This window comes from Falco cherrug, chromosome 1, assembly GCF_023634085.1.
Source record: "Falco cherrug isolate bFalChe1 chromosome 1, bFalChe1.pri, whole genome shotgun sequence".
Taxonomy (NCBI): domain Eukaryota; kingdom Metazoa; phylum Chordata; class Aves; order Falconiformes; family Falconidae; genus Falco; species Falco cherrug.
The window spans coordinates 115,475,275-115,494,092 of NC_073697.1; the positions used below are offsets into that span (position 1 = coordinate 115,475,275).

At 41.9% G+C, this 18,818-nt stretch overlaps 1 protein-coding gene and 4 non-coding genes across 5 annotated transcripts; 2 read left to right on the top strand and 3 right to left on the bottom strand.

The window, feature by feature from the left end:
- Nucleotides 1-674: 674 nt before the first annotated feature.
- Nucleotides 675-746, bottom strand: TRNAQ-UUG (transfer RNA glutamine (anticodon UUG)). Its single transcript has one exon. It is a non-coding gene; the product is annotated as a tRNA-Gln (tRNA).
- Nucleotides 747-1,332: 586 nt separating this feature from the next.
- Nucleotides 1,333-1,404, bottom strand: TRNAQ-CUG (transfer RNA glutamine (anticodon CUG)). Its single transcript has one exon. It is a non-coding gene; the product is annotated as a tRNA-Gln (tRNA).
- Nucleotides 1,405-2,596: 1,192 nt separating this feature from the next.
- Nucleotides 2,597-2,668, bottom strand: TRNAM-CAU (transfer RNA methionine (anticodon CAU)). Its single transcript has one exon. It is a non-coding gene; the product is annotated as a tRNA-Met (tRNA).
- Nucleotides 2,669-3,282: 614 nt separating this feature from the next.
- LOC114017405 (U6 spliceosomal RNA) lies at nt 3,283-3,389 on the top strand. The gene has a single exon (XR_003562459.1). It is a non-coding gene; the product is annotated as a U6 spliceosomal RNA (small nuclear RNA).
- A 6,938-nt stretch (nt 3,390-10,327) lies between these two features.
- Nucleotides 10,328-15,946, top strand: LOC129736955 (uncharacterized). The gene is made up of 6 exons (XM_055722575.1): nt 10,328-10,419; nt 10,864-11,067; nt 11,151-11,276; nt 11,548-11,673; nt 12,352-12,423; nt 12,515-15,946. The coding sequence occupies exons 2-5, from the start codon at nt 10,871-10,873 to the stop codon at nt 12,368-12,370; spliced, it is 468 nt and encodes a 155-aa protein (XP_055578550.1). The 5' UTR covers nt 10,328-10,419; nt 10,864-10,870; the 3' UTR covers nt 12,371-12,423; nt 12,515-15,946.
- Nucleotides 15,947-18,818: the final 2,872 nt, after the last annotated feature.

The window sequence follows — 18,818 nt, forward strand, 5'->3', positions numbered from 1 at the left end:
GCATGGAATAGAGATGTTCCTGTTGCTGCGTAAATGAACAACTAGTAAGGGCAGGTTTGGAGGAGGACAGCCAAGATGTTATTAACGTGTCCTTAGCTACTGGAAATGAAAACTAAATAATGAGGATTTGTGTCAGCTAAGCAAAGGTAATATTCATTTAAATGGTGCAGAGCTCAATCTGTGAGATTGTGCTCCTCGGAAATCGTGGTGTTTCGGCCCCTGGCTCCACAGTGAATACCTGAGTGCTCCTGAAAAATGGTGTCCGAATTGCACACATCTATCCGCTGAAAAGCAGATGTTCCTCAGAGCGAATGACTTCTTTTTTCCTCAAAAAAAGACTTAAAATACATATAAACCAACAGTAAAATATAACGGAAGACCTAACTGTAGGAAGAACTATATAAAGTTTTAATTGGTCTTTTTGTCAAATGTATAGCTGTTCATTCAGTTTAAGAAAATTAGTGTAACAGGTCAAGCAAAACCCTTCGGCACCCGGCTGCTCGGGTTTTACCCCCGTTTGGTCCGTACCCTGCGGGGCTGCGCTCCGACCCTGCGGTTTGTCTTCCCCGCCTGCGGGGGGCGTTACACGCAGGTCCGCGCTAAATGCAGGGAGCGTCCACCAGCACCAGCGCCGCTCCGCCGGGGACATTGTAAAAAGCGTGGGACGCGCTTGCAGGTTCTACCGAGATTTGAACTCGGATCGCTGGATTCAAAGTCCAGAGTGCTAACCATTACACCATAGAACCGGGTGGTGGCACTCGCCTCCGCGCGGCCGGAGAATAAATCTACGGCAAACAGAGCGCAACGCTGCGGCAACGTGGGCCCCGCCGCGCCCCGGGTCCGACCGGCCGCGAATCCAGCGCAACCTGCACGTTTGTATTTACTCCGCCTTTCTACAAGGTGCGTTGCCTTCGCAGCATAACGATCGCCAAGATGCAACGTCAGAGAGCGACCAGGACCGGCAGGACACCCTTCAGGCGAGTAAACTGAACGCTCCTCCGTGCAGCGGCGCTCGGCGGGCGGCCCGTGCTTTGCTAGTGCAGGATCTACAGCCTTTCCACACAGGTTGTTCACAGCGTTTCAGTACACTACGGCACGTCTGAAAATTTTCAGATGATTCATGTAAGAATGTACTAACCTAGCTGCAATAAATAATAAATATGGGTGGGTGGGTGTCAGGAAAATTCCATGGTTTGTTTCTTTTCAAGTTTAAATACGTTCATCAGGTATCAGGGCATGTCCGTAGGTTATTCCAAACTGCCCCGAAAAACACTCAGTTTCCCTCCGACTCATTAGCCACGGTGACAACATATGTGCGGGGGCAAAACCATTAGGTTCCACCGAGATTTGAACTCGGATCGCTGGATTCAGAGTCCAGAGTGCTAACCATTACACCATGGAACCGGCTGAACGGACCCCCCGAGCCGCCCTTATTGAGGGACTCTTTCCACAGAAAAGGGGCAACAGTATTTTTTGTGCAGGCTCGTAAGTACAGTCTGTTTTGCTCCTCTTCCACTCTGCATAATTTTATGTAAAACTTAAACTGATGATTAATCCTACTGTAAATAATGCACATTTAGAAGCACCTTACCATTAAACAAAATGGCTAAGCCATTTCTCAGATCACGCAATTTAAAGCTTTGAGTATAGACTTTCAATACTGTGTGCACTGACTTTTACTTCACAGTTGTATACTCGTTTTCGTCTCATGCATTTCGGGCAGAGTATTTGCTTGCTGTATTTCAGAAGAAGCAGGAACCATTGTTACAACTACTGTTTTAGTTTGTCACATTGTTTCCTCTCTTGCTATTAATTGACCCATGTATAGGTAACAGAATGTTTCATCTAAACAGGCAAGCCATGAAAAAGAAATACAAACGTATGTAACGAGCTTTTTATACATTATTAAAGACCAAACCTGTTGGAGTGGATCCAGAGGTGGCCACAAAAACGATCAGAAGGATGGGACACCTCTCCTGTGAGGACAGGCTGAGAGTTGTGGCTGTTCAGCCTGGAGAAGAGACAGCTCTGGGGAGACCTTACTGCAGCCTTTCAGTACTTAAAGGGGGCTTACCAGAAAGATGGGGGCAAACTTTTTAGCAGAATGAGTTTGCAACAGGACAAGGGCTAATGGTTTTAAACTAAAAGAGGGTAGATTCAGGCTAGATATAAGGAAGAAATTTTTACAATGAGAGTGGTGAAGCACTGGCACAGGTTGTCCAGGGAAGCTGTGGATGCCCCATCCCTGCAAACATTTGAGGTCAGGCTGTATGGGGCTCTTAGCAACCTGGTCTAGGGGAATATGTCCCTGTTCGTGGCAGGGGGGCCGGACTAGGTGGCCTTTAAATGGCCATTCCAACTCAGACCACTCTGGGATTCTATGAAATCATCACACTGCACTAGAAGAAAAACTTGAAGCCTTCGTACCGCAGTGTCCTTCCTTTATCGCACCCACTACGGTACAGGTCGTCAAGGAAAAATAACTCTATTTGCAACACCCAAACGCTCACCCGCAAAAGAGCGTTCAACAGCGCGGGGGGAGCCGCCGGTTGCAACACCCTGTAACTCGGGGCAGCCGGGGAAAATAAAGACTAGCTAGCAGAGGATGGTTTCGATCCATCGACCTCTGGGTTATGGGCCCAGCACGCTTCCGCTGCGCCACTCTGCTGCTGTTGGAGAGACTCCCTCCCGCCTCTCTTTAGAAGGGTCCCTTCCCGCTGCCACTGCCACCGCTCTCCCCGCTCCACCTCACGGGTAGGTGACATGTTCCCGCTCCGCGCTCCCCACAGGCAAGGGGTCCCCTAATATAGCTCCTGTGTGCTCGAAAGACACTTGAAATAACAAATTATTTAAATTACCAGCATATTGACACAGCTAATTGATATTAAACCGAAGTAAAAACTACCGGTATGTTACCACAGAAAACAGTAATATTACTGACTGCAAAGAACTGAGTACTGCTGCCCTTAAAGGCCTCCGAAAACAAATTTTTAAGAAGCCAAGCGATGAGCCCCCGCGCGCCCCACCCCGCCCACCCGCCGCGCCAGCGCGGCCCGCCCCAGAGTGCCTTGCGCCTATTTGCATACCGAGGGTCGCCCGGGCAGGATTGTCCCCCGCCGCCTGCCGCCCCCCGGCCCGCCCCGGCCCGGCAGCACGGCAGGGGTGCTGTGCAAAACCTGCTCAAGCGGGTAGCCGCTTCCTTGCCAGGCACGCGGGCTCACCGTACCCTAAGGGATCCCAGCTCTCGGGGGTACAAATAGATGAGGAGCCGTGGTTACGTTCGTGCTCGCTTCGGCAGCACATATACTAAAATTGGAACGATACAGAGAAGATTAGCATGGCCCCTGCGCAAGGATGACACGCAAATTCGTGAAGCGTTCCATATTTTTTTTTCCCCTTCACAGGCCTTCAGCCGAACCCCGGGCCGCCTGCAGAGACGGCCAGAACGCCAGGGGCAGCCTCCAGTGTTTAATTTCTTTTACATTCCTGCCCTGTCACGGTGCCCACTGACCTTGAAGGCACAAGGGTGGGACCTGAGGCCTGAGTGCCCCTGTGGGGACAGGTCCTACCTGGCTCAGACTCCTCCCTGTGCTGCCTGGGACTTGTTCTCCTCACGCTGAGATCTGGAGGCTCAGGGTTATTATACACAGAAGCTGGGTCCAAAAGTTTCCTGAGAAATGGCTCATTTCTGAGAAATGGTACATGCACTACCTGTAATACTATTTAATTCAGTAAATGTACTATGGTTGCTGCAGAGAAATGACACACAACATCAGAAAGTCTGTCACAAGCTTTTTGGCCCTCCACGGACTTGCCTCAGGACTCAAATTATAGCATTGCCACTGGCCAGTGCCTTTTCATATTTCATTTTCCAGAGTTCTGCTTCTTACATTTCATCTGCTTTCCTCATCACCTCTTGTTTTCTCTGGACATGGTATAGCGTGGGCTCTGGAATAGGCTCTCCTGATCACTGCATGTCACGCATGAAAATGAAGAGCATTCCTCTATTTCCCTCTCCTTCCACCGTTACAGTCCATGGCTGCATTCTGTTGTGACTCAGCTCATGCTGCCGGTGAGAAAAAGTGTCACTCTCCATGCCAACTTTGCGCACATACTGTTTTATTTCTCATACTTCTTGTGTATAATTGAGGCCTGTTCTCATCTGCCTCACTGAGCGAATTCAGACACAGAGTCAGAACATACACCCCCGCCTCTGAATTACCTTGGCAGGTCAGCATATTTCTTATAGAACACCTGTGAAATTTACACCAGTCACTTCTGCCCTGCTGCTGCAATCTCTGCCGTTCCCCCTGACCCTGGGCCGCTCAGGGTGAGAAGCCGTGCCGGGGACACCCGTTCCGCGGACGGACACCGGTGCCCGCCGAGCACGGCGAAGCCCCGGCCCTGAGGCTGCCCCGGCCCTGAGGCAGCCCGGGAGCGCGGGCAGCGCCGCCGCCTCAGCCCCGCCGGGCACGCGGCGCCGGGGGGCGGGCCACGCGCCGGGAGCCGCCTCACCCCGGGAGCGCGGGAAGCGCCGGCCCGGCCCGGCGGGGGGAGCCGCCCCCTCAGGCCCGGCTGAGCGCCGTTGTGAGGAGTTTCTCCCCAAAGTGGTGTTAATCTTCATGCAGGTGGTGTTAGGCAAAGCAAACCGACTTGCTGTTCGAAGTTTCTCACCAGAAGTGGTGGCTCGGCGTAGCGAACCAAGTCATCTCTGCTCATGCTACTGATACTGTATGAATTCACTTTAGGATAGAATAAACCTTGTAGTTAAAATATAATGAATATAAGAAATATATTCTAATTAAATTAGTAGTTGCACGACAAAAGCTGCTATGAAATCCTCTGTACAGCCCTGCACCAAGGCTAAGAACTTATATTTACTCAAAGAATGTAGGTATAGTAATTAGGTCATGTAACTATAGTCTGAAAGAAATAATTAATTAAATAACTGATCAAAGAAGGAGTCTGTTTCTCTTTCTTTAACTTTCTCTAACAAGGGACCTGTTTATAAGTTATCTAGAGAGAGCGACTAAAAGAAACAAGCAGAAGAAACAGACGGTCGACAAGGACATAAATTAGTTCAGACCGATAATGAACACTGCAAACTGGCAAGATCATCACGTACCAGGCAAGAGGTGAAAAGCACACCATGAGGAAGACCTACGGCCTTCCTCCCAAAGACCACCGCCCACGTCCTGAAGACCCCTGCCCACAATTCTTGGAGGAATTTGCGCAAGCGCAAAGGACTGATAAGCTAATTAACATACAAAGCGAGAGTAGGTGGGATTGTGTAATGAATATGTATATGTGTTAATTGAATATTCATTGCTTTATTGTATAAATATAAGATAATTATTTACTTTAAACATGCACGTTAGGCAGAAGGATCCCCTGTGCACCCGGCGCTGCCAATAAAGGATACTCAGCCACTAAGAAATTGTGACTTCGTTCTTTAAATCACTACCACATAAGGGGATTCTGCTCCACCAAACTCACCGCGTGCCAGCATGGAGATGTGGCAGTATTGTGTTGGTGCAGCAAATAGTACTTGTACAGTTAGACCCCTGACGATGCTTGTCCTGCCTGTGGGACTCGCTGGGCCCACCATGCCCCCGCAGCCGATGCTCCCACTCCTTGCTCCGGTGCCTTCAGTGCCGCTGGGTTGGGAATGCTGGTCACCTGCAGCCTCCCAGGGAGGATGGGGACGCACAAGGAGCTGTTATAGTTGAATTTGAAATCACTAGAGTCCGAAATAAATTCACTAAGTATTTATTAAGGCAGGAAAGCAAAAACAGCGCGCTGGGCGGCCGGGGAGTTGCAGCTCCACCCAGGCTCGCAAATTCCGACAAGTAACACAGCTCTTTTATCCTCAACTTCAAGGCCGGTTTAAGCAAACGGTTATGCTCTCAGTCCCGTAGCAAGAAGCTGTATATTACAAAACTAGTCTATTTTTACACTAAATTCAAGAGGAAGACAAAGGTTGTCATAGTAACATGAGATTATGGTTTAACATTGGCCTTGAGAAAGTACATCTCGCAACCTCATGGTTAACTCTTTTCTTGCCAGACTAAACATTCTCAAATCTGTTGCAGCAAGATCATTCCTTTTGTTAAAAGTTAATTTGATCAGCAAATTACCCTTAGTTACTTATTACAGAGCTGTGCCACAGGTGCTGCTAACTCCTAAGGACCTCTTGTATTCCAAGTTTTGCTACAGAAGCAGCAGTCCATTTGAGCGTTGCTTGGGCGATTTGCATGATGGAAGAAGTTCTTTTTGCTGAAGAATACTGAAAGTAGCTGAAATTCTTGTGCGTTCTGTAATTCACCTTCCTTCTCCACACTACAGTACCTCATGTTGTGGGATTCACTACCAGCTACCAAGCGAACAGGGGAAGATTCGGCAAAAATGGCGGTGTGGAAGGCAGAGATACCATCTGAAGGTACTGGTGGCCAAAAAACTTCCTCTGTTTAGAGGATGTGTGTAGCAAAGCATTGAATCAATACTGACTGTTTCTCTAAAAGATCTAAAAGTAATGTAAGAAAAACGAGATATTTTTAGAAGGCCTTTTATGAATAGGTAGTGCTTTTGTGGCTTTGGCATCAGGAGGTTTATTTCTATTCAATCTTAATTCTGTGATGGGGTGAGTGAAGCTATATGAGGTGGATACTTCTTGGAAGAAAAAGCCGAACAGAAACAGATGGTGAGGGGGAGAAAGTAAAAATAGGAAACTGAAGCAAATACATTGTTAGAGATGCTGGTTTTCTCTAGTGAAAATGTACTAGCTTATTAGTTTGAGTACTCTGCTTGTTTAACAGTTCCTTTCAGCTTTTTTTGGTTTACTTCATGTTTTCTATATGAGAGTTTTTATTTCACATTAGCTACTACACAGCTTAATTTATTTGCTTTTTAATATAAAAAAGTATTATTCTTTGCAGATACAATGATAGGTGAAAGACTGAGGTTATGAAGCTCACGTGAAAGCATTTAAATGTGATGAATCATCCTCAGCAGTGACTGATAAACATAAGAAACTCTACTTTTGTATTAGTTTACATAGATCAAGATGCAATAAGGATGCAGGTCTTGCTAGACTTCTGTACAGCTGATTTTTCTTAAAGTCTCTTAGAATACAGTAGTTCCTGGTTTGTATCATGAAGGCCCAAATGACTAGGAGCTCAGTTTTGAAAATGAGCATGCTTTCTGCAAGTCTACACTTGAAGCCTTTGGGTCAATCTATCTTTTAATACTGTTCTTAATAAATGGGGTTGTTCGGAAAGCATTAAGGATTTTAATGCATGCAAAGACTCTTGCTGGAATGACTTGTGTGGTGATAAACCTTGCAGCTTTCAACTTTATTCTTAGTTCTCTTTATTAAATAAATAGTTCTCTTTATTAAATTCATTCTGTTTCAGGTCAGAAAGAAACTGGTTAAAGCTGTTGATGATGAGAGAGCTGGTCTTTGTGGAGGGCTAATTAATATCACTGCTGTACTGTATTTTTTAATGGGGTATCAGTATTGCACTGGAACGTGGAAATATATGACTTTGTGCTAGTGTCATAAATCACTTTTTATCTAGGAATAACTCTTTTGTAACAAGTGGCTCAAAAAGCAAAGTGAAGAATCACTGCAGTAGGGTATTATGAAGCCCAAAATATTAAGTGGGGTCTAAAAGAGATTCAGTTAATGGAGTAAATGTCTTTCCGTGCCTGCTTAACATAATGGTTTGGATTCGCCCTATTGCCTTCAAAGTCCTTAAATCACTGGTAACTGGAAACTGGGAGAATATACCACATAAGGATCAAACATCCCCATACATTCTGGAAACAGGCAACATGGCTGGATAAACTTGGACTCTGTGTGGTTTTTATTGGCTTTTATTATATTACATAGATAAATTATTTATTACATGAAGGCGGCATTTCCAAGGAGTAGATTTTCAATCCCCTTTCACAAAAATATATAAAACATGACATAAATGGAGTATTTTCTTAAGTTTGTAAAGTACCTTATTGCTATGCTTACATTTGGAAACTAAATATGCAGGAGCTCAAAGATAACATGTTTGCTCTGGAAACTAATGAAGCACAGTAAAATATTTATCAGCAGAAAGATGATAGTATAGCAAGGATTTTCCGTGAGAAGTTGATGGTAAGGGAGAGAGAGTGAGTTGAAGTAATGTAGCAGAGAGACTGCTATAAACTGTATAAACCTCTGAAATTCTTTCCTGCATGGCTGCAGTTGCGGTTCAGGAGCAGGCGGTGTGCTGCACCTGGTGCCCTCAGTTACATTTCTTTGCATTGCTGTGGAGGAAAATGAACCTTAACCTTTGCTGAGCCTGGGGTTTTGGCTTTGAAATTTCATTCCAAGGTGGCAGCTGCTACTGCCTTATAACATACACTTCATTGTACTAGGAATGCACGTTTAATAAAGGAGTTGTGTGAAACAGTTCAGGGTCAAAATATTAACCTTACTGTTACGGACATCCAAGTGGTAAAATCAACATTAATATCAGTGGGATTAAAAACATTCCCTTGCTGTGTCTGTCACACAGCCAGGATCAGCTGAAGTAGGAGAAATTAATACTGGCTAGCAGACCTCCTTAATGAGGAGGAACAGAAAAAAAATCACAAATATGGCAAGATACATTAAGAGCTTTAATTTTTATCTTATCTGCTAATTCATTGTTGAGAACACAGACATGCATCTTTATTTTTAAATGCTATTTTTAACCTTACTAGTGTGCGTAACAGCAGTAGCTTGCTTAACTTGGCATAAAAGACGAGTTGCTGCATATTTGCTTTTGTTTCAAAATTACTTGGTAGACGTAAATGTTGTTAGTACCCCCTTGCTTTTCTCAGCAGCTTTGTGATTTCAAGATAAACAGGAACTTCTAAACACACAACAGCTTTTAGTGGTTAACACAGTTCCATTATTTGGAATGTGAATCTATTTATACAGACAGTAACTGTGTTTGTTAAGGCAATCAGAGGAAACAAGTATGAAAAGTCTCTCAAACAGTCACCATTTACTTGGAAACAGTTACCACCAAGTATGTATTTCACATAAATAATGGTTATAGCAGAGGAACGATCTCATTCTTAAAAGGGTAAAATACAGGGGATTATTGTTACATACATGTATCACTGAGAAATTGTGCTGTTTTGAGAGAAACTGTAATTATGCTATGGTAATTCCTTTAAAACTTCTCTATTAAACTCACACTAAAATGTGTCATGCAAATCTGCTCACATACTGTTGTAAATGATGCATGTAAATAGATGTCACAACATGATGGCTTTTTTCTTTCAGTTCTTTATTTTCAAGTTACGTAAGTGTTGGACAAAAACCAAACAGATGATTTTGTTTCCGTTATTCAGCTGATTCAACGGATGCAAATAAATGTTTCTATAAGCCTTCAGACATCTACTAGTTCTTTAGCTAGCTTGTTTGACTTGTTACTGTGGAGTCTACCAAAACTGACCAGAAAAATAATAAAAAGGAAATCGAGAGGTATGACTGTCCCTCTTGTTGTTTAGATAAAATTAGCCATAAATATTGCTAACTTGGTCTGTATTTTTAGCTATTTATTTAAAAATTAAGTACGTGTCAGCAGAGGTGTGTGGAGGTGCTAAGAAACTAGCAGATTGCACGCTGCATACTGTTGTCATTATAATGCATTGTGACAACACGGATTCTAAACTTATGCTGCATTTTCTTTTTGCTTCTATCACTAACATAGTATTTCCCTTTCAACAGGTAAATTTCAAACATTTTCTGCTTTTCAGAGGAAGATTCTAGTTTTGTCTCTGAATCTGATCTTTCAGAAGCTACAATAATAATACAGATTTTAATTAATTTGTTAATTAAAATTAATTTAATTAAATTGCTTGGAAAACCTATTTTTTGCCACACGTTTACTGAAGTTTGTTACTAAATATTTAAAAATACAGTTACCTACTTCCTCTCAGCTGCAGTGACTTGCAGATACCAGTTTTTACCTCAGCATCTCTAAATGCTCCTTCAGATGTGCCTGTAGTTAATTGCAGATTTTAACATTAAGAAAAAGGCTTTTAACCAGTTTCCTTAACGCCGGTTCATGCCCGCTGCAAAGGAACCCTGCGGGCACCGCCTAACGCGCCAGGGACAGGGGCACAGCCGCGGGGCTCCGCGGGCCCGCCGCCCGGGAGGGGGGCACCGGGGGCAAGGCCGGCTCGGGGCTGCGGTGCCGATGATGCCCGTTACCGGCAGGTGGCCAGAGCCCCCGTGCCGCCCGCGGAGCGGGGCTGCAGGCCCGCCTCGGCTCCGGTAGGGCCCGCCGCACGTGACCGCGCGTCATCAGCGCGCGCCGCCCGCCGGTCACGTGCCCCGTGTTTATCTCGTCGCCGCTGGTGCGGCCCGGCTGCCGGTGGGGGCGGCGGGTGAGCGGCCCCCGGGGCGGCGTGAGGGGCCGGCGGGGGCACGGGAGGGGCTGGGGGTTCGGCAGGGGCTGGGGGTTCGGCAGGCGGCGGGGAGCGAGTGTTTCCCTCAGGGGGGGCGAGAGGCGGGGCTGTCCCGCGGCCCAGTGCCGGGGCCTGGCTGGAAGCGGCCGCGTTCCCAGGCGCCGCTTCGGAGAGCGGGCCGCGCCCCCGGGGGGGCTCCCCTCAGCCCGGGGCGGGGGTCGCGGCTGGGAGCCGCCCGTGCCCGGCGGGTGCGCCCTCGGCTGCGGGCCGCTCTCATTTATAGCGCTTTAGGCTCTTAACTCCATAGGAGCAAAATGCTTATGGTGTCTGGCAGTCGGTCCCCGCTGTGATGGTCCGGAACGCTGAGGTATAACGTGTTGCTCTGAGCTACGTCTCACTAAATAGTCTTTCCTTTGTTTCTAGGCTTACGATGTCAGTGTCAGCAAAGAGGTGTGGAAGGCCCCCAGTGCTGACTTTTCTGGAAAAGAAAAAGAGAAAGCAAAGTCTTGATAGAAGAAGGGGGAAAACAAGGATTTACGTGGGAAATCATATTGACCGATGGTTGACACTGAAGGAAAAGCTGGATTTCAGAAATGATGCCGACGTTGCAGGGTTTTTACTGGACTTGTGAGTAGATTGTTTCTTCTCTGTTTACTAATAGCAAGTAAATAATTATTGGTGTTAATACCAACTGTGTATTTTCTTTCTAGGTATGACAGCTATGACCCATTGTCAAAAGCTCCAATCTGTTCCCTCCCTGAGGGTGTGAGAAGAATTACTGTGAAAGAAGAAAGGGCATCATCAGGAAGCACCTCTTTAATAGCAGCTGATGGAACGTTAGTAGTATATTCTCTTTATATGTAAGGGGCCGATGAAACACTGTTCTTTATAGTACTTGAAAGACTGTAGCTGACATTTAAAAAAATGGGATGGAAGTTATGTAAGAGAGAGGAAAGTATACAGCTAACTTTATTAAAAAGGAAGGTTTGTTAATATCCTTTGTAGAGCACCTTATGCATTTGTTGTTTGTATTGTTGTACTACTACTCTAGACAAAATTTTTTTGCAGAATAAGTGTTTAAATTAACAATTTGGGTTATGTTGACAGGTATGACAATGATGACCAGTTGTCTAAAGAATATGCTTGCTCTGAACTTGGAGATGTGAGAATTGTAACTGTGAAAGAAGAGAGAGAGATGCCACATGACTGCTTGTCAACGGAGGCAGATGACACGTTAGTGATACTATGGGGTTTTGCATTTGAAAATATTTTACATTGATTTTATTGTCACATTTAATTTTGTTTATTAGAAAATCATATCATTCATGCTTTGATTCATAATCTAAACACGTCTTGGTACATAACAGTTGGTCTAGTCCTTCCAAGGCAAGAATCTGAGAGATTTTGGAAAATTTCTAAGATCCTTAGAGTACATACAGCAAACCTGCTTGTTCAGTGACTGCATTCCTTAAATGTGTACAAGTTTCATTAATGGAACAAGAAAATAGCTAGTACTTTGAGTGTCATAGTCACTTTAGTAAGCAGTTAGGTTTTTACGGTAGTGCAGTCTCCAGGCAAATGCAATTGCATGTGCTTTAACCTTTCTCAAAAGAAAAATGTTTCATTGACTGAGTGATATTACCTACAAAGTGATGTGTTAACCTGTCTAAAAATAGTGCCGTGCTCAACGAGGCAACCGTACCATCAGTCGACTGCTGATTTCTTTTACTGCAGTGTCATCAGTAACTGAGGCATTCACAATTGAGATCAGAGGAGCCTCAAATAGGTATGCTTGTCCATTACTCTTTATTTAGGTTTCAATTATCCACAACAGTGTTACTGAATAATTGTACTTTAATCCGTGTCTTAGTTATCTGACCTTTAAAAAAATGTATCTTTTAATGTGTGCAGGGGGACACTGAGAACCTAGGACATTACATTGGCATTGCATGGTGTGTCCAAACCCCTCGCCAATATGGTGAAGTATGTAACGCACGTGCGTGTTTGTCTGATTCTCGTTTTCCACTGTGGTTTTGCTTGTGACTTTCCTAATTCTTTTTACTTTTGATTTTAGTAGGTGAACGAGTTGGGGTTCTGAAAGCAATTATATGGCACAGAAGAATTCTTGGAAGCTAGGTCAGGAGAAAATAAATACCAGTGCTGATGAAGCTAACAAATTCAAGTACATTCTTCAAAATAGTGTTTTTGTCTGGCAATGTAATTTTAGTTTGGAGTGCAGCAGTAATTGAATTCCTGGGACTGATTTGATACAGGTGAGACAGAGGGTTTGTTCCTAATTGATTGCTTACTTCAGCCTTCTGAGATATGTGAAATTCTGTGAAAAGTTGTTTGTTATGAGAAAAACTTTGTTGCCCTAAAAGGTAGAGGATATGGTGCTTTGTTAAGTCTCATGATGTCTATGTGAAGATGCTAAATCGCACCATATACGTCTCACCTCTTGGCAACATACAAGTGATCAGACACATATGCAGCGGTAACTGTATAAGGCTAAGAAATGACAGCTGTCTAGGAATAAAGATATTAAAAAAATGAGGGGTTTACGGGACAGACATCCTAGGGCACGCAGTGTTATTCTTCCTACCAGGAGCAGTTGTGTAGCCTCTCTACGAAGAAAATAGTTTTGTGTTCCAGTGTCTGAACACCATATCACTGGTAATGCTTTTGGGTTTGTTTTTCATTCACAGTATAGCAGTGAGGTAGTGATGATCTTACTGAGGGATTCTTATTAGCTGTGGGATAACCATGCAGCGGTCAAGTGATTCGGCCAAAGTCATGTTGGTAGCTGAACTTGGGTCTTAGAACTAAACTCGATTACTAGGGGTTTTTAGTTGGGTGGGCAAAATTCTTAATTGTAGTGGGTTTCTGTTTGAAAGAAACAGTGGTTATGTTAATATATACTTTTTTTTTTCTTGTTGTTTTTTAAAGGTGTGGTACTGCACTTCCTATTGAAGGGTGGAGATGAAGGCAGGTATTTCCTGCTTTCCAGGCATTTGGGTGTCATGTTTTCCTGTTGCAGTTATTGTTTTGGGCCTTACAAAGTACGCCTTTTCATTCTGTGCTGCTGTGTAAGGGCTAAGAAAATACCGAGGTCTTGTTGAAGGTGCTTTATTAACAAATTCTGAACTAGTAGTCATAAAACAGCTGTTGTATTCTAGGCCTTTTACTGTCTAGTTGCAGGTTGGTTAAACACTTAACTGTTAAGAAACTGGAAATACCAGAGATGATGGAGCAAGAACACTTAAACTCACCTGCTTCATCATTGGCTTTAATGTTTGGTTTCTTGTCTTGGTTTGGGAGTCTTCCTGGTGATGATAGCTTTCAGAGGTTGTTGTTGTAGAGAATTAAATTGATGGAGAAAGAGTGAGGAAGTCAAGTAGCAGGGATTTTGAGACTCTTGCCAGGTGAAATGGTATGATTTTTTGAGTTTTGGCTATTAGGAACCATTGGAATGTTGAAATAACACAGGAAGAAAAGAATGTACAGAAGTCTAATTTAAAGTATTAGCAGGGCATACCCAAAGGGAAGTGTTACTGAACCATGTCCAGTTAGGTTCCTGAATACAATGAGTTCTCCTCTAATGCTTCATTCTGTTATTAACTATCAACTTTAACATATAGAATACCAACCAAGCTAGATTGAAATTATTTTTCTACTTTACATGTAACAAGTACAAAACTGTCAAAGCAGGTATTTTGTTGTTTTTCCTTTAATGTTTGTTATTTGCTCTGACATTAAGATTGAAGAATGATGAGTCAGAGTAGTTGAAGAGGGTTTTTTGTGGAAGCTTTGGGAGATTTTGGATTCTTTTACTTTTGCAATATTTGATTTATAGAGATTCAAAAACTCCTTTACTTGTACCTTTATTAATGAGACAGATTCTCATGACAGAACTGACTGACGAGATTTTAGATTGGGGCTTAGACTGCACAGTAGGAAAAACTTCTTCATTGAAAGGGTGGTCAAGCACTGGAACAGGCTGCCCAGGAGGTGAGGAAATCACCATCCCTGGAGGTGTTTAAAAACACATATATGTATGTGATGCTTAGGGGCATGGTTTAGTGATGGCCTTGGCAGTGCTGGGGTAACGGCTAGACTTGATCTCAAAGGTCTTTTCCAAACTAAATGATTCCATGATTTGATTATGGAATGTATCTTTTTTTTTTTTTTTTTGGCCTTTATTCACTAAGAAATTAAACAGAATACAAGTACAAAATAAATACTCAAAAGTGTTTGGTGACTGAAACCTGTAGGACGCGATGGTGTCAGTCAGTAGTAAATGATTAGTTGGGAAGTCCCAACCTTGAAGGTAGGCTTCAGCTTCAGTTCCTGTCTCTCCTAAAATAGTAGTAGCAATTCCTTTTAGAATTATTTGCTACATAGCTTTTGTCACAACTGTGGGATCTTGCAAGAGTCTATATTGCAGAACTTCTCTTTATCTTTAGTAATCTGAAAAGCTGTACAATTGCTGTCCAGACAAGGTAGTTGTAAAGTGTAATTCCCTAGCTTGGAAAGAAAATAAACGATCTTGAGGACAAGTCCAGTAAGCTGTTTATGCTGAAGACTTACCCCAACACCAGTGTGAACTGCTGAGGAGTTTATTAGCAAGCCGGAAAACTTAAATTGTATTTAAAAGAGAAAAAAAAAAAAAAAGCCTGATAAAATAACCTAAAATAACCTGCTTAGCAGGACAGCTTCCTGTGCTCTACCAACAAATTGATTTTCAGTTCTTTGTTTTGACTAGTCTTGCATTCAGATTCTCCAAACCTGGCCAAAGTATAAAGTAACAATTCTTAATTGAACTAAAATATTCTGCATGTACTGGTTTTGGTCTTTAGTGTTCAGTTTGTTTTCAGTTAAAAAAAGAAAAACAAAACAACACAGCCCTATCCCCCACCAAACCACAGCCTGTGGTTATTTTGCTGATACAATGTGAAAGTGAATGTGAAACACTGCTTTTCCTTACAGAAAATTAAGATTGAGTGATTAGTCTTAAGATAATCAAATAATCTACTTTAATGTTAAATGTTGATCTGTGCTTCACTTGGTGAAACCTATGTATACACATGATAAAAACCTAAGATGTTGGTTTGATGATATATATTGCACAAATGGAATTACTGTAATATTTCCCATGATTTAAAAATTAGAAGATTATATTAGAGGAATGTACTTGCCTACACATACTTTGTGAAACAGTGCAAACATATTTCATATTTAGATATTTGAATGCCATATTGTAACTGTTATCATTGTGTTACTTTTCAGGGTGACCAGCAAGAAGAGAATCAAGCTCTTGCATAACAGTGCTGGGGCAGTTTTTGGTCCATTTTGATTTTGCTGTGAGGGTATTGTGAACTATAAAGAATTACTGTAAGTTGTAGTACGAAGTTCCGTGTTACTTGTTGAACAGCACATTAAATTTAATTACCTAAAATGGTATTGTGTTATGTTAATATTAATAAAGTGTGTGGAGTGGATTATTTCACTGGGAGAATCTATGTAGTTCTCTGAAGGGCAACAAGAAACAAGAAGCCAAAAAGCTTGAGCAATGCCTATTAGCATATTTATAATTCATGAACTTTCTGTTAATGAAAAAGTTCATCACATTTTATTTAAAACTCAAAGGGTTAAAACAGAAACAACGTTCTGGTAGAAGGTACAGCATCAAGCATGCTTCTAACCGGAATGTGTTTCTCAGAATGCTTTTTCATGGCAAACAAATCTAACGTATTTCACATACTGGAAGGTATTCTGGCAGTTTATTGATGCACTGAAAAATTATGGGTAAAAATATTGGACTACATCGTGTGTTTTGTTAGTGCCTTCTAAAAAATGAGCAATCAAGATCAGATACCATGTCATTTATCTAAATATATTTTGTTATTGAATAATTTGATCTCTTACTTTGGCTTTTGATACTACAAAAGCTGGTATATGATACCTCTTAATTATTTTCTTTTCTAGCAAAGATGAAGTAAGCGTGGAGTACTCTTAGTAACTGAAGTTCAACAGAATAGTGTTGGCAGTTTTGAATTTGTTTTGTAGTTACCAAATATGAGTAATTCTGGAAAGTTTTTAACTGAGAAACTGTGAAAGTAGTGTGATTGTATTCAATATATGTTTTTCAGAAGGACAGAAACTCCCAGTCTTCTGACTTTTTTTTTTTTTTTCCCCACCCCCCCCTTCTTTAACCGCATGCTTTCATAAATGTTTAGATCTTGATCTTACAGTATTCAAGCCAGCTGGCTTTTCCCATCAACTTACGTTAGAACAGCATCTCTCTATGGAGAAATTCTCCTAATTAGGTCATTATACTCAACATTCAGTTTTTTTAATGAGCTACTTCACCTGCTATGAGAAACTGCTGTTCTTTTCTTTTGTTGCTTTGAAGTATAAAAATTCAACATTGCCTTTTTACCAATACATCTTTTGCCAAACGTTGCAGAGCGCCCTTTTTTTAATGAAGTAGAGAAGACCATTTGTTGAAGCTTTCTCAAAATGAAAATACGACTTCCCCTGTCTTTCTGTGTTCGCTCTTTGCTCTGTATCTTTCAAATTTTTGACTACCAAGCACTCATTCATGTAAGTGACTCAGTTTGGCTCATAGAAAAAGTATGTGACACTAGTTCTCAGTGAAGTTTATCTTTCAGCGCCACCAGATTTCCTGTTGTCAGTGTCATCACAGTGAAGAGGGAAGAGGACTTCTGCCATCAGTATAGTCAGTTACGTTGTCTACAAGCTCAGCAGAAGAATCTGCAACTACAGTAGGTTATTTCAGTAAGGAGCTCTGCCCTTCTGTGACATTTGAGCACCATCTTGTCAGCCTCTTCAGCGTAGTTCTTGTGCCTTTATAAATGCACACTGAAAATATTTATATTCTTTAATGACTTATTCATATGGAAGTAAACAAATACTGCAATTGCATGATGTGTGAAGGTGCACTCGCTACATAAAATTACTGGCAGAATGATCATTCTGGTGCATAGTACTTGGATACAGTAGGATTCAGCCATACTAATGTGTTTCCCCAAAAATTTGCCATTAAACTAGCACATCATGCTGAAGAAAAGTCAAGAGAAAAGTAGAGTTTTCAAAATTTCTTTTTGTAATGTTACAATATGCACAGATGCTATCTTTGGGGTTGTGATAACAATGTACACTTTTGAATATCTGACTTCTGTAGAACAGAATATTATTACTATTTTCCAGTAAATTTTGCAGAAGTGAATGGTAATGATTCTGAAACAAGATTCTTGCTTCTGCCAAGAATATAACAAGAGCAGTGGCTGTGTCTGCTTTTGGTAAAACAACCTAGTAAGTTTTTCTGCGCCTATAGGTCTTTGGGAATTGCTGAACATAAGTATGTTCAAATGTCAGAACTAAATCTATAAAAATTGTTTACATTGCTGTTCTAATGATATGTTAAGAATATACCCGTAGAAGTATCGCTTCAAGCAAAACAGTTAGTTGGGTTCTTGGCAATACTGAGTATATGCTTCTGGGCTAAGTAATGTGAAAATGAGAAAATTTCCTATATGGTTTTATAGTGAAAGGGAAACACTGGCTGTAAAAACAGATATTTTTTTTTCTTTTTTTTGGTGTTTGTCTTGTGGTTTTATTGTCCCAGTTGGTTTCCTTAGAACTGTGGTTCTATCAAATCTTTTGAAATGTGAGTATTTAAGTGCGTAAACTGGGAGACTTCCATCCAAATAAGGACAGGTTCTGTGTTGGAACTTAAATTTCAAACCATTAGCTAAAGAACTTAAAATTCACCAGTTTTCATACTAACAACTTTGTATCCCATTATTTTACCTTTACAAAAAGTAATTTTCTAAAATCACAGTAATTATGATTGTGCTCCTAGCTCAATTATTTAGTATTTCATGAAAATTTCAGATATTTTATTTTGAAAAGTTGGTCTTACCTGTGTTGTGGTTTACTTTTGTAGTGAAAACCTCTACCAAATGTGAGAAAAAATTATTTTAAACAGCTGTTCGAGCTTGCTTTGTGAAACAAGTAGTTTTGTACATCATCACAGACACCACTTGAGGGGGGTGGGTAGAACTGAGGTGAGACAGACTGGAGTAGATGACTAGAAAATAATGGTGTTTCAATGCCATGGTTTTTTACAGTTTAGAATGGCTGTTCAATTCTTCAGCTCTTTGCTTGTTTTGAATGCCTATCTGTAAAGCTTGATCATACAGTCTGAAGTTCAGCAGGAAGCAGAATGCTGCACCTAGATACATTATTTAAGAATATTAACGGGGATGCAGGAGTCCAGTTTTATTTGGAATTCTTTGGGCTTAGTAAGTAATCTTCAAGCTGCTTCTCTTTCCTCTTTTTTTTTTTTTTTTTTT

Coding starts and splice junctions, on each gene's coding strand:
- LOC129736955 (XM_055722575.1), top strand. CDS start 10,871: ATGTCAGTGTCAGCAAAGAGGTGTGGAAGGCCCCCAGTGCTGACTTTT. Junction 11,068..11,150: donor GCAGGGTTTTTACTGGACTT/GTGAGTAGATTG, acceptor TTTTCTTTCTAG/GTATGACAGCTATGACCCAT. Junction 11,277..11,547: donor TTAATAGCAGCTGATGGAAC/GTTAGTAGTATA, acceptor TTATGTTGACAG/GTATGACAATGATGACCAGT.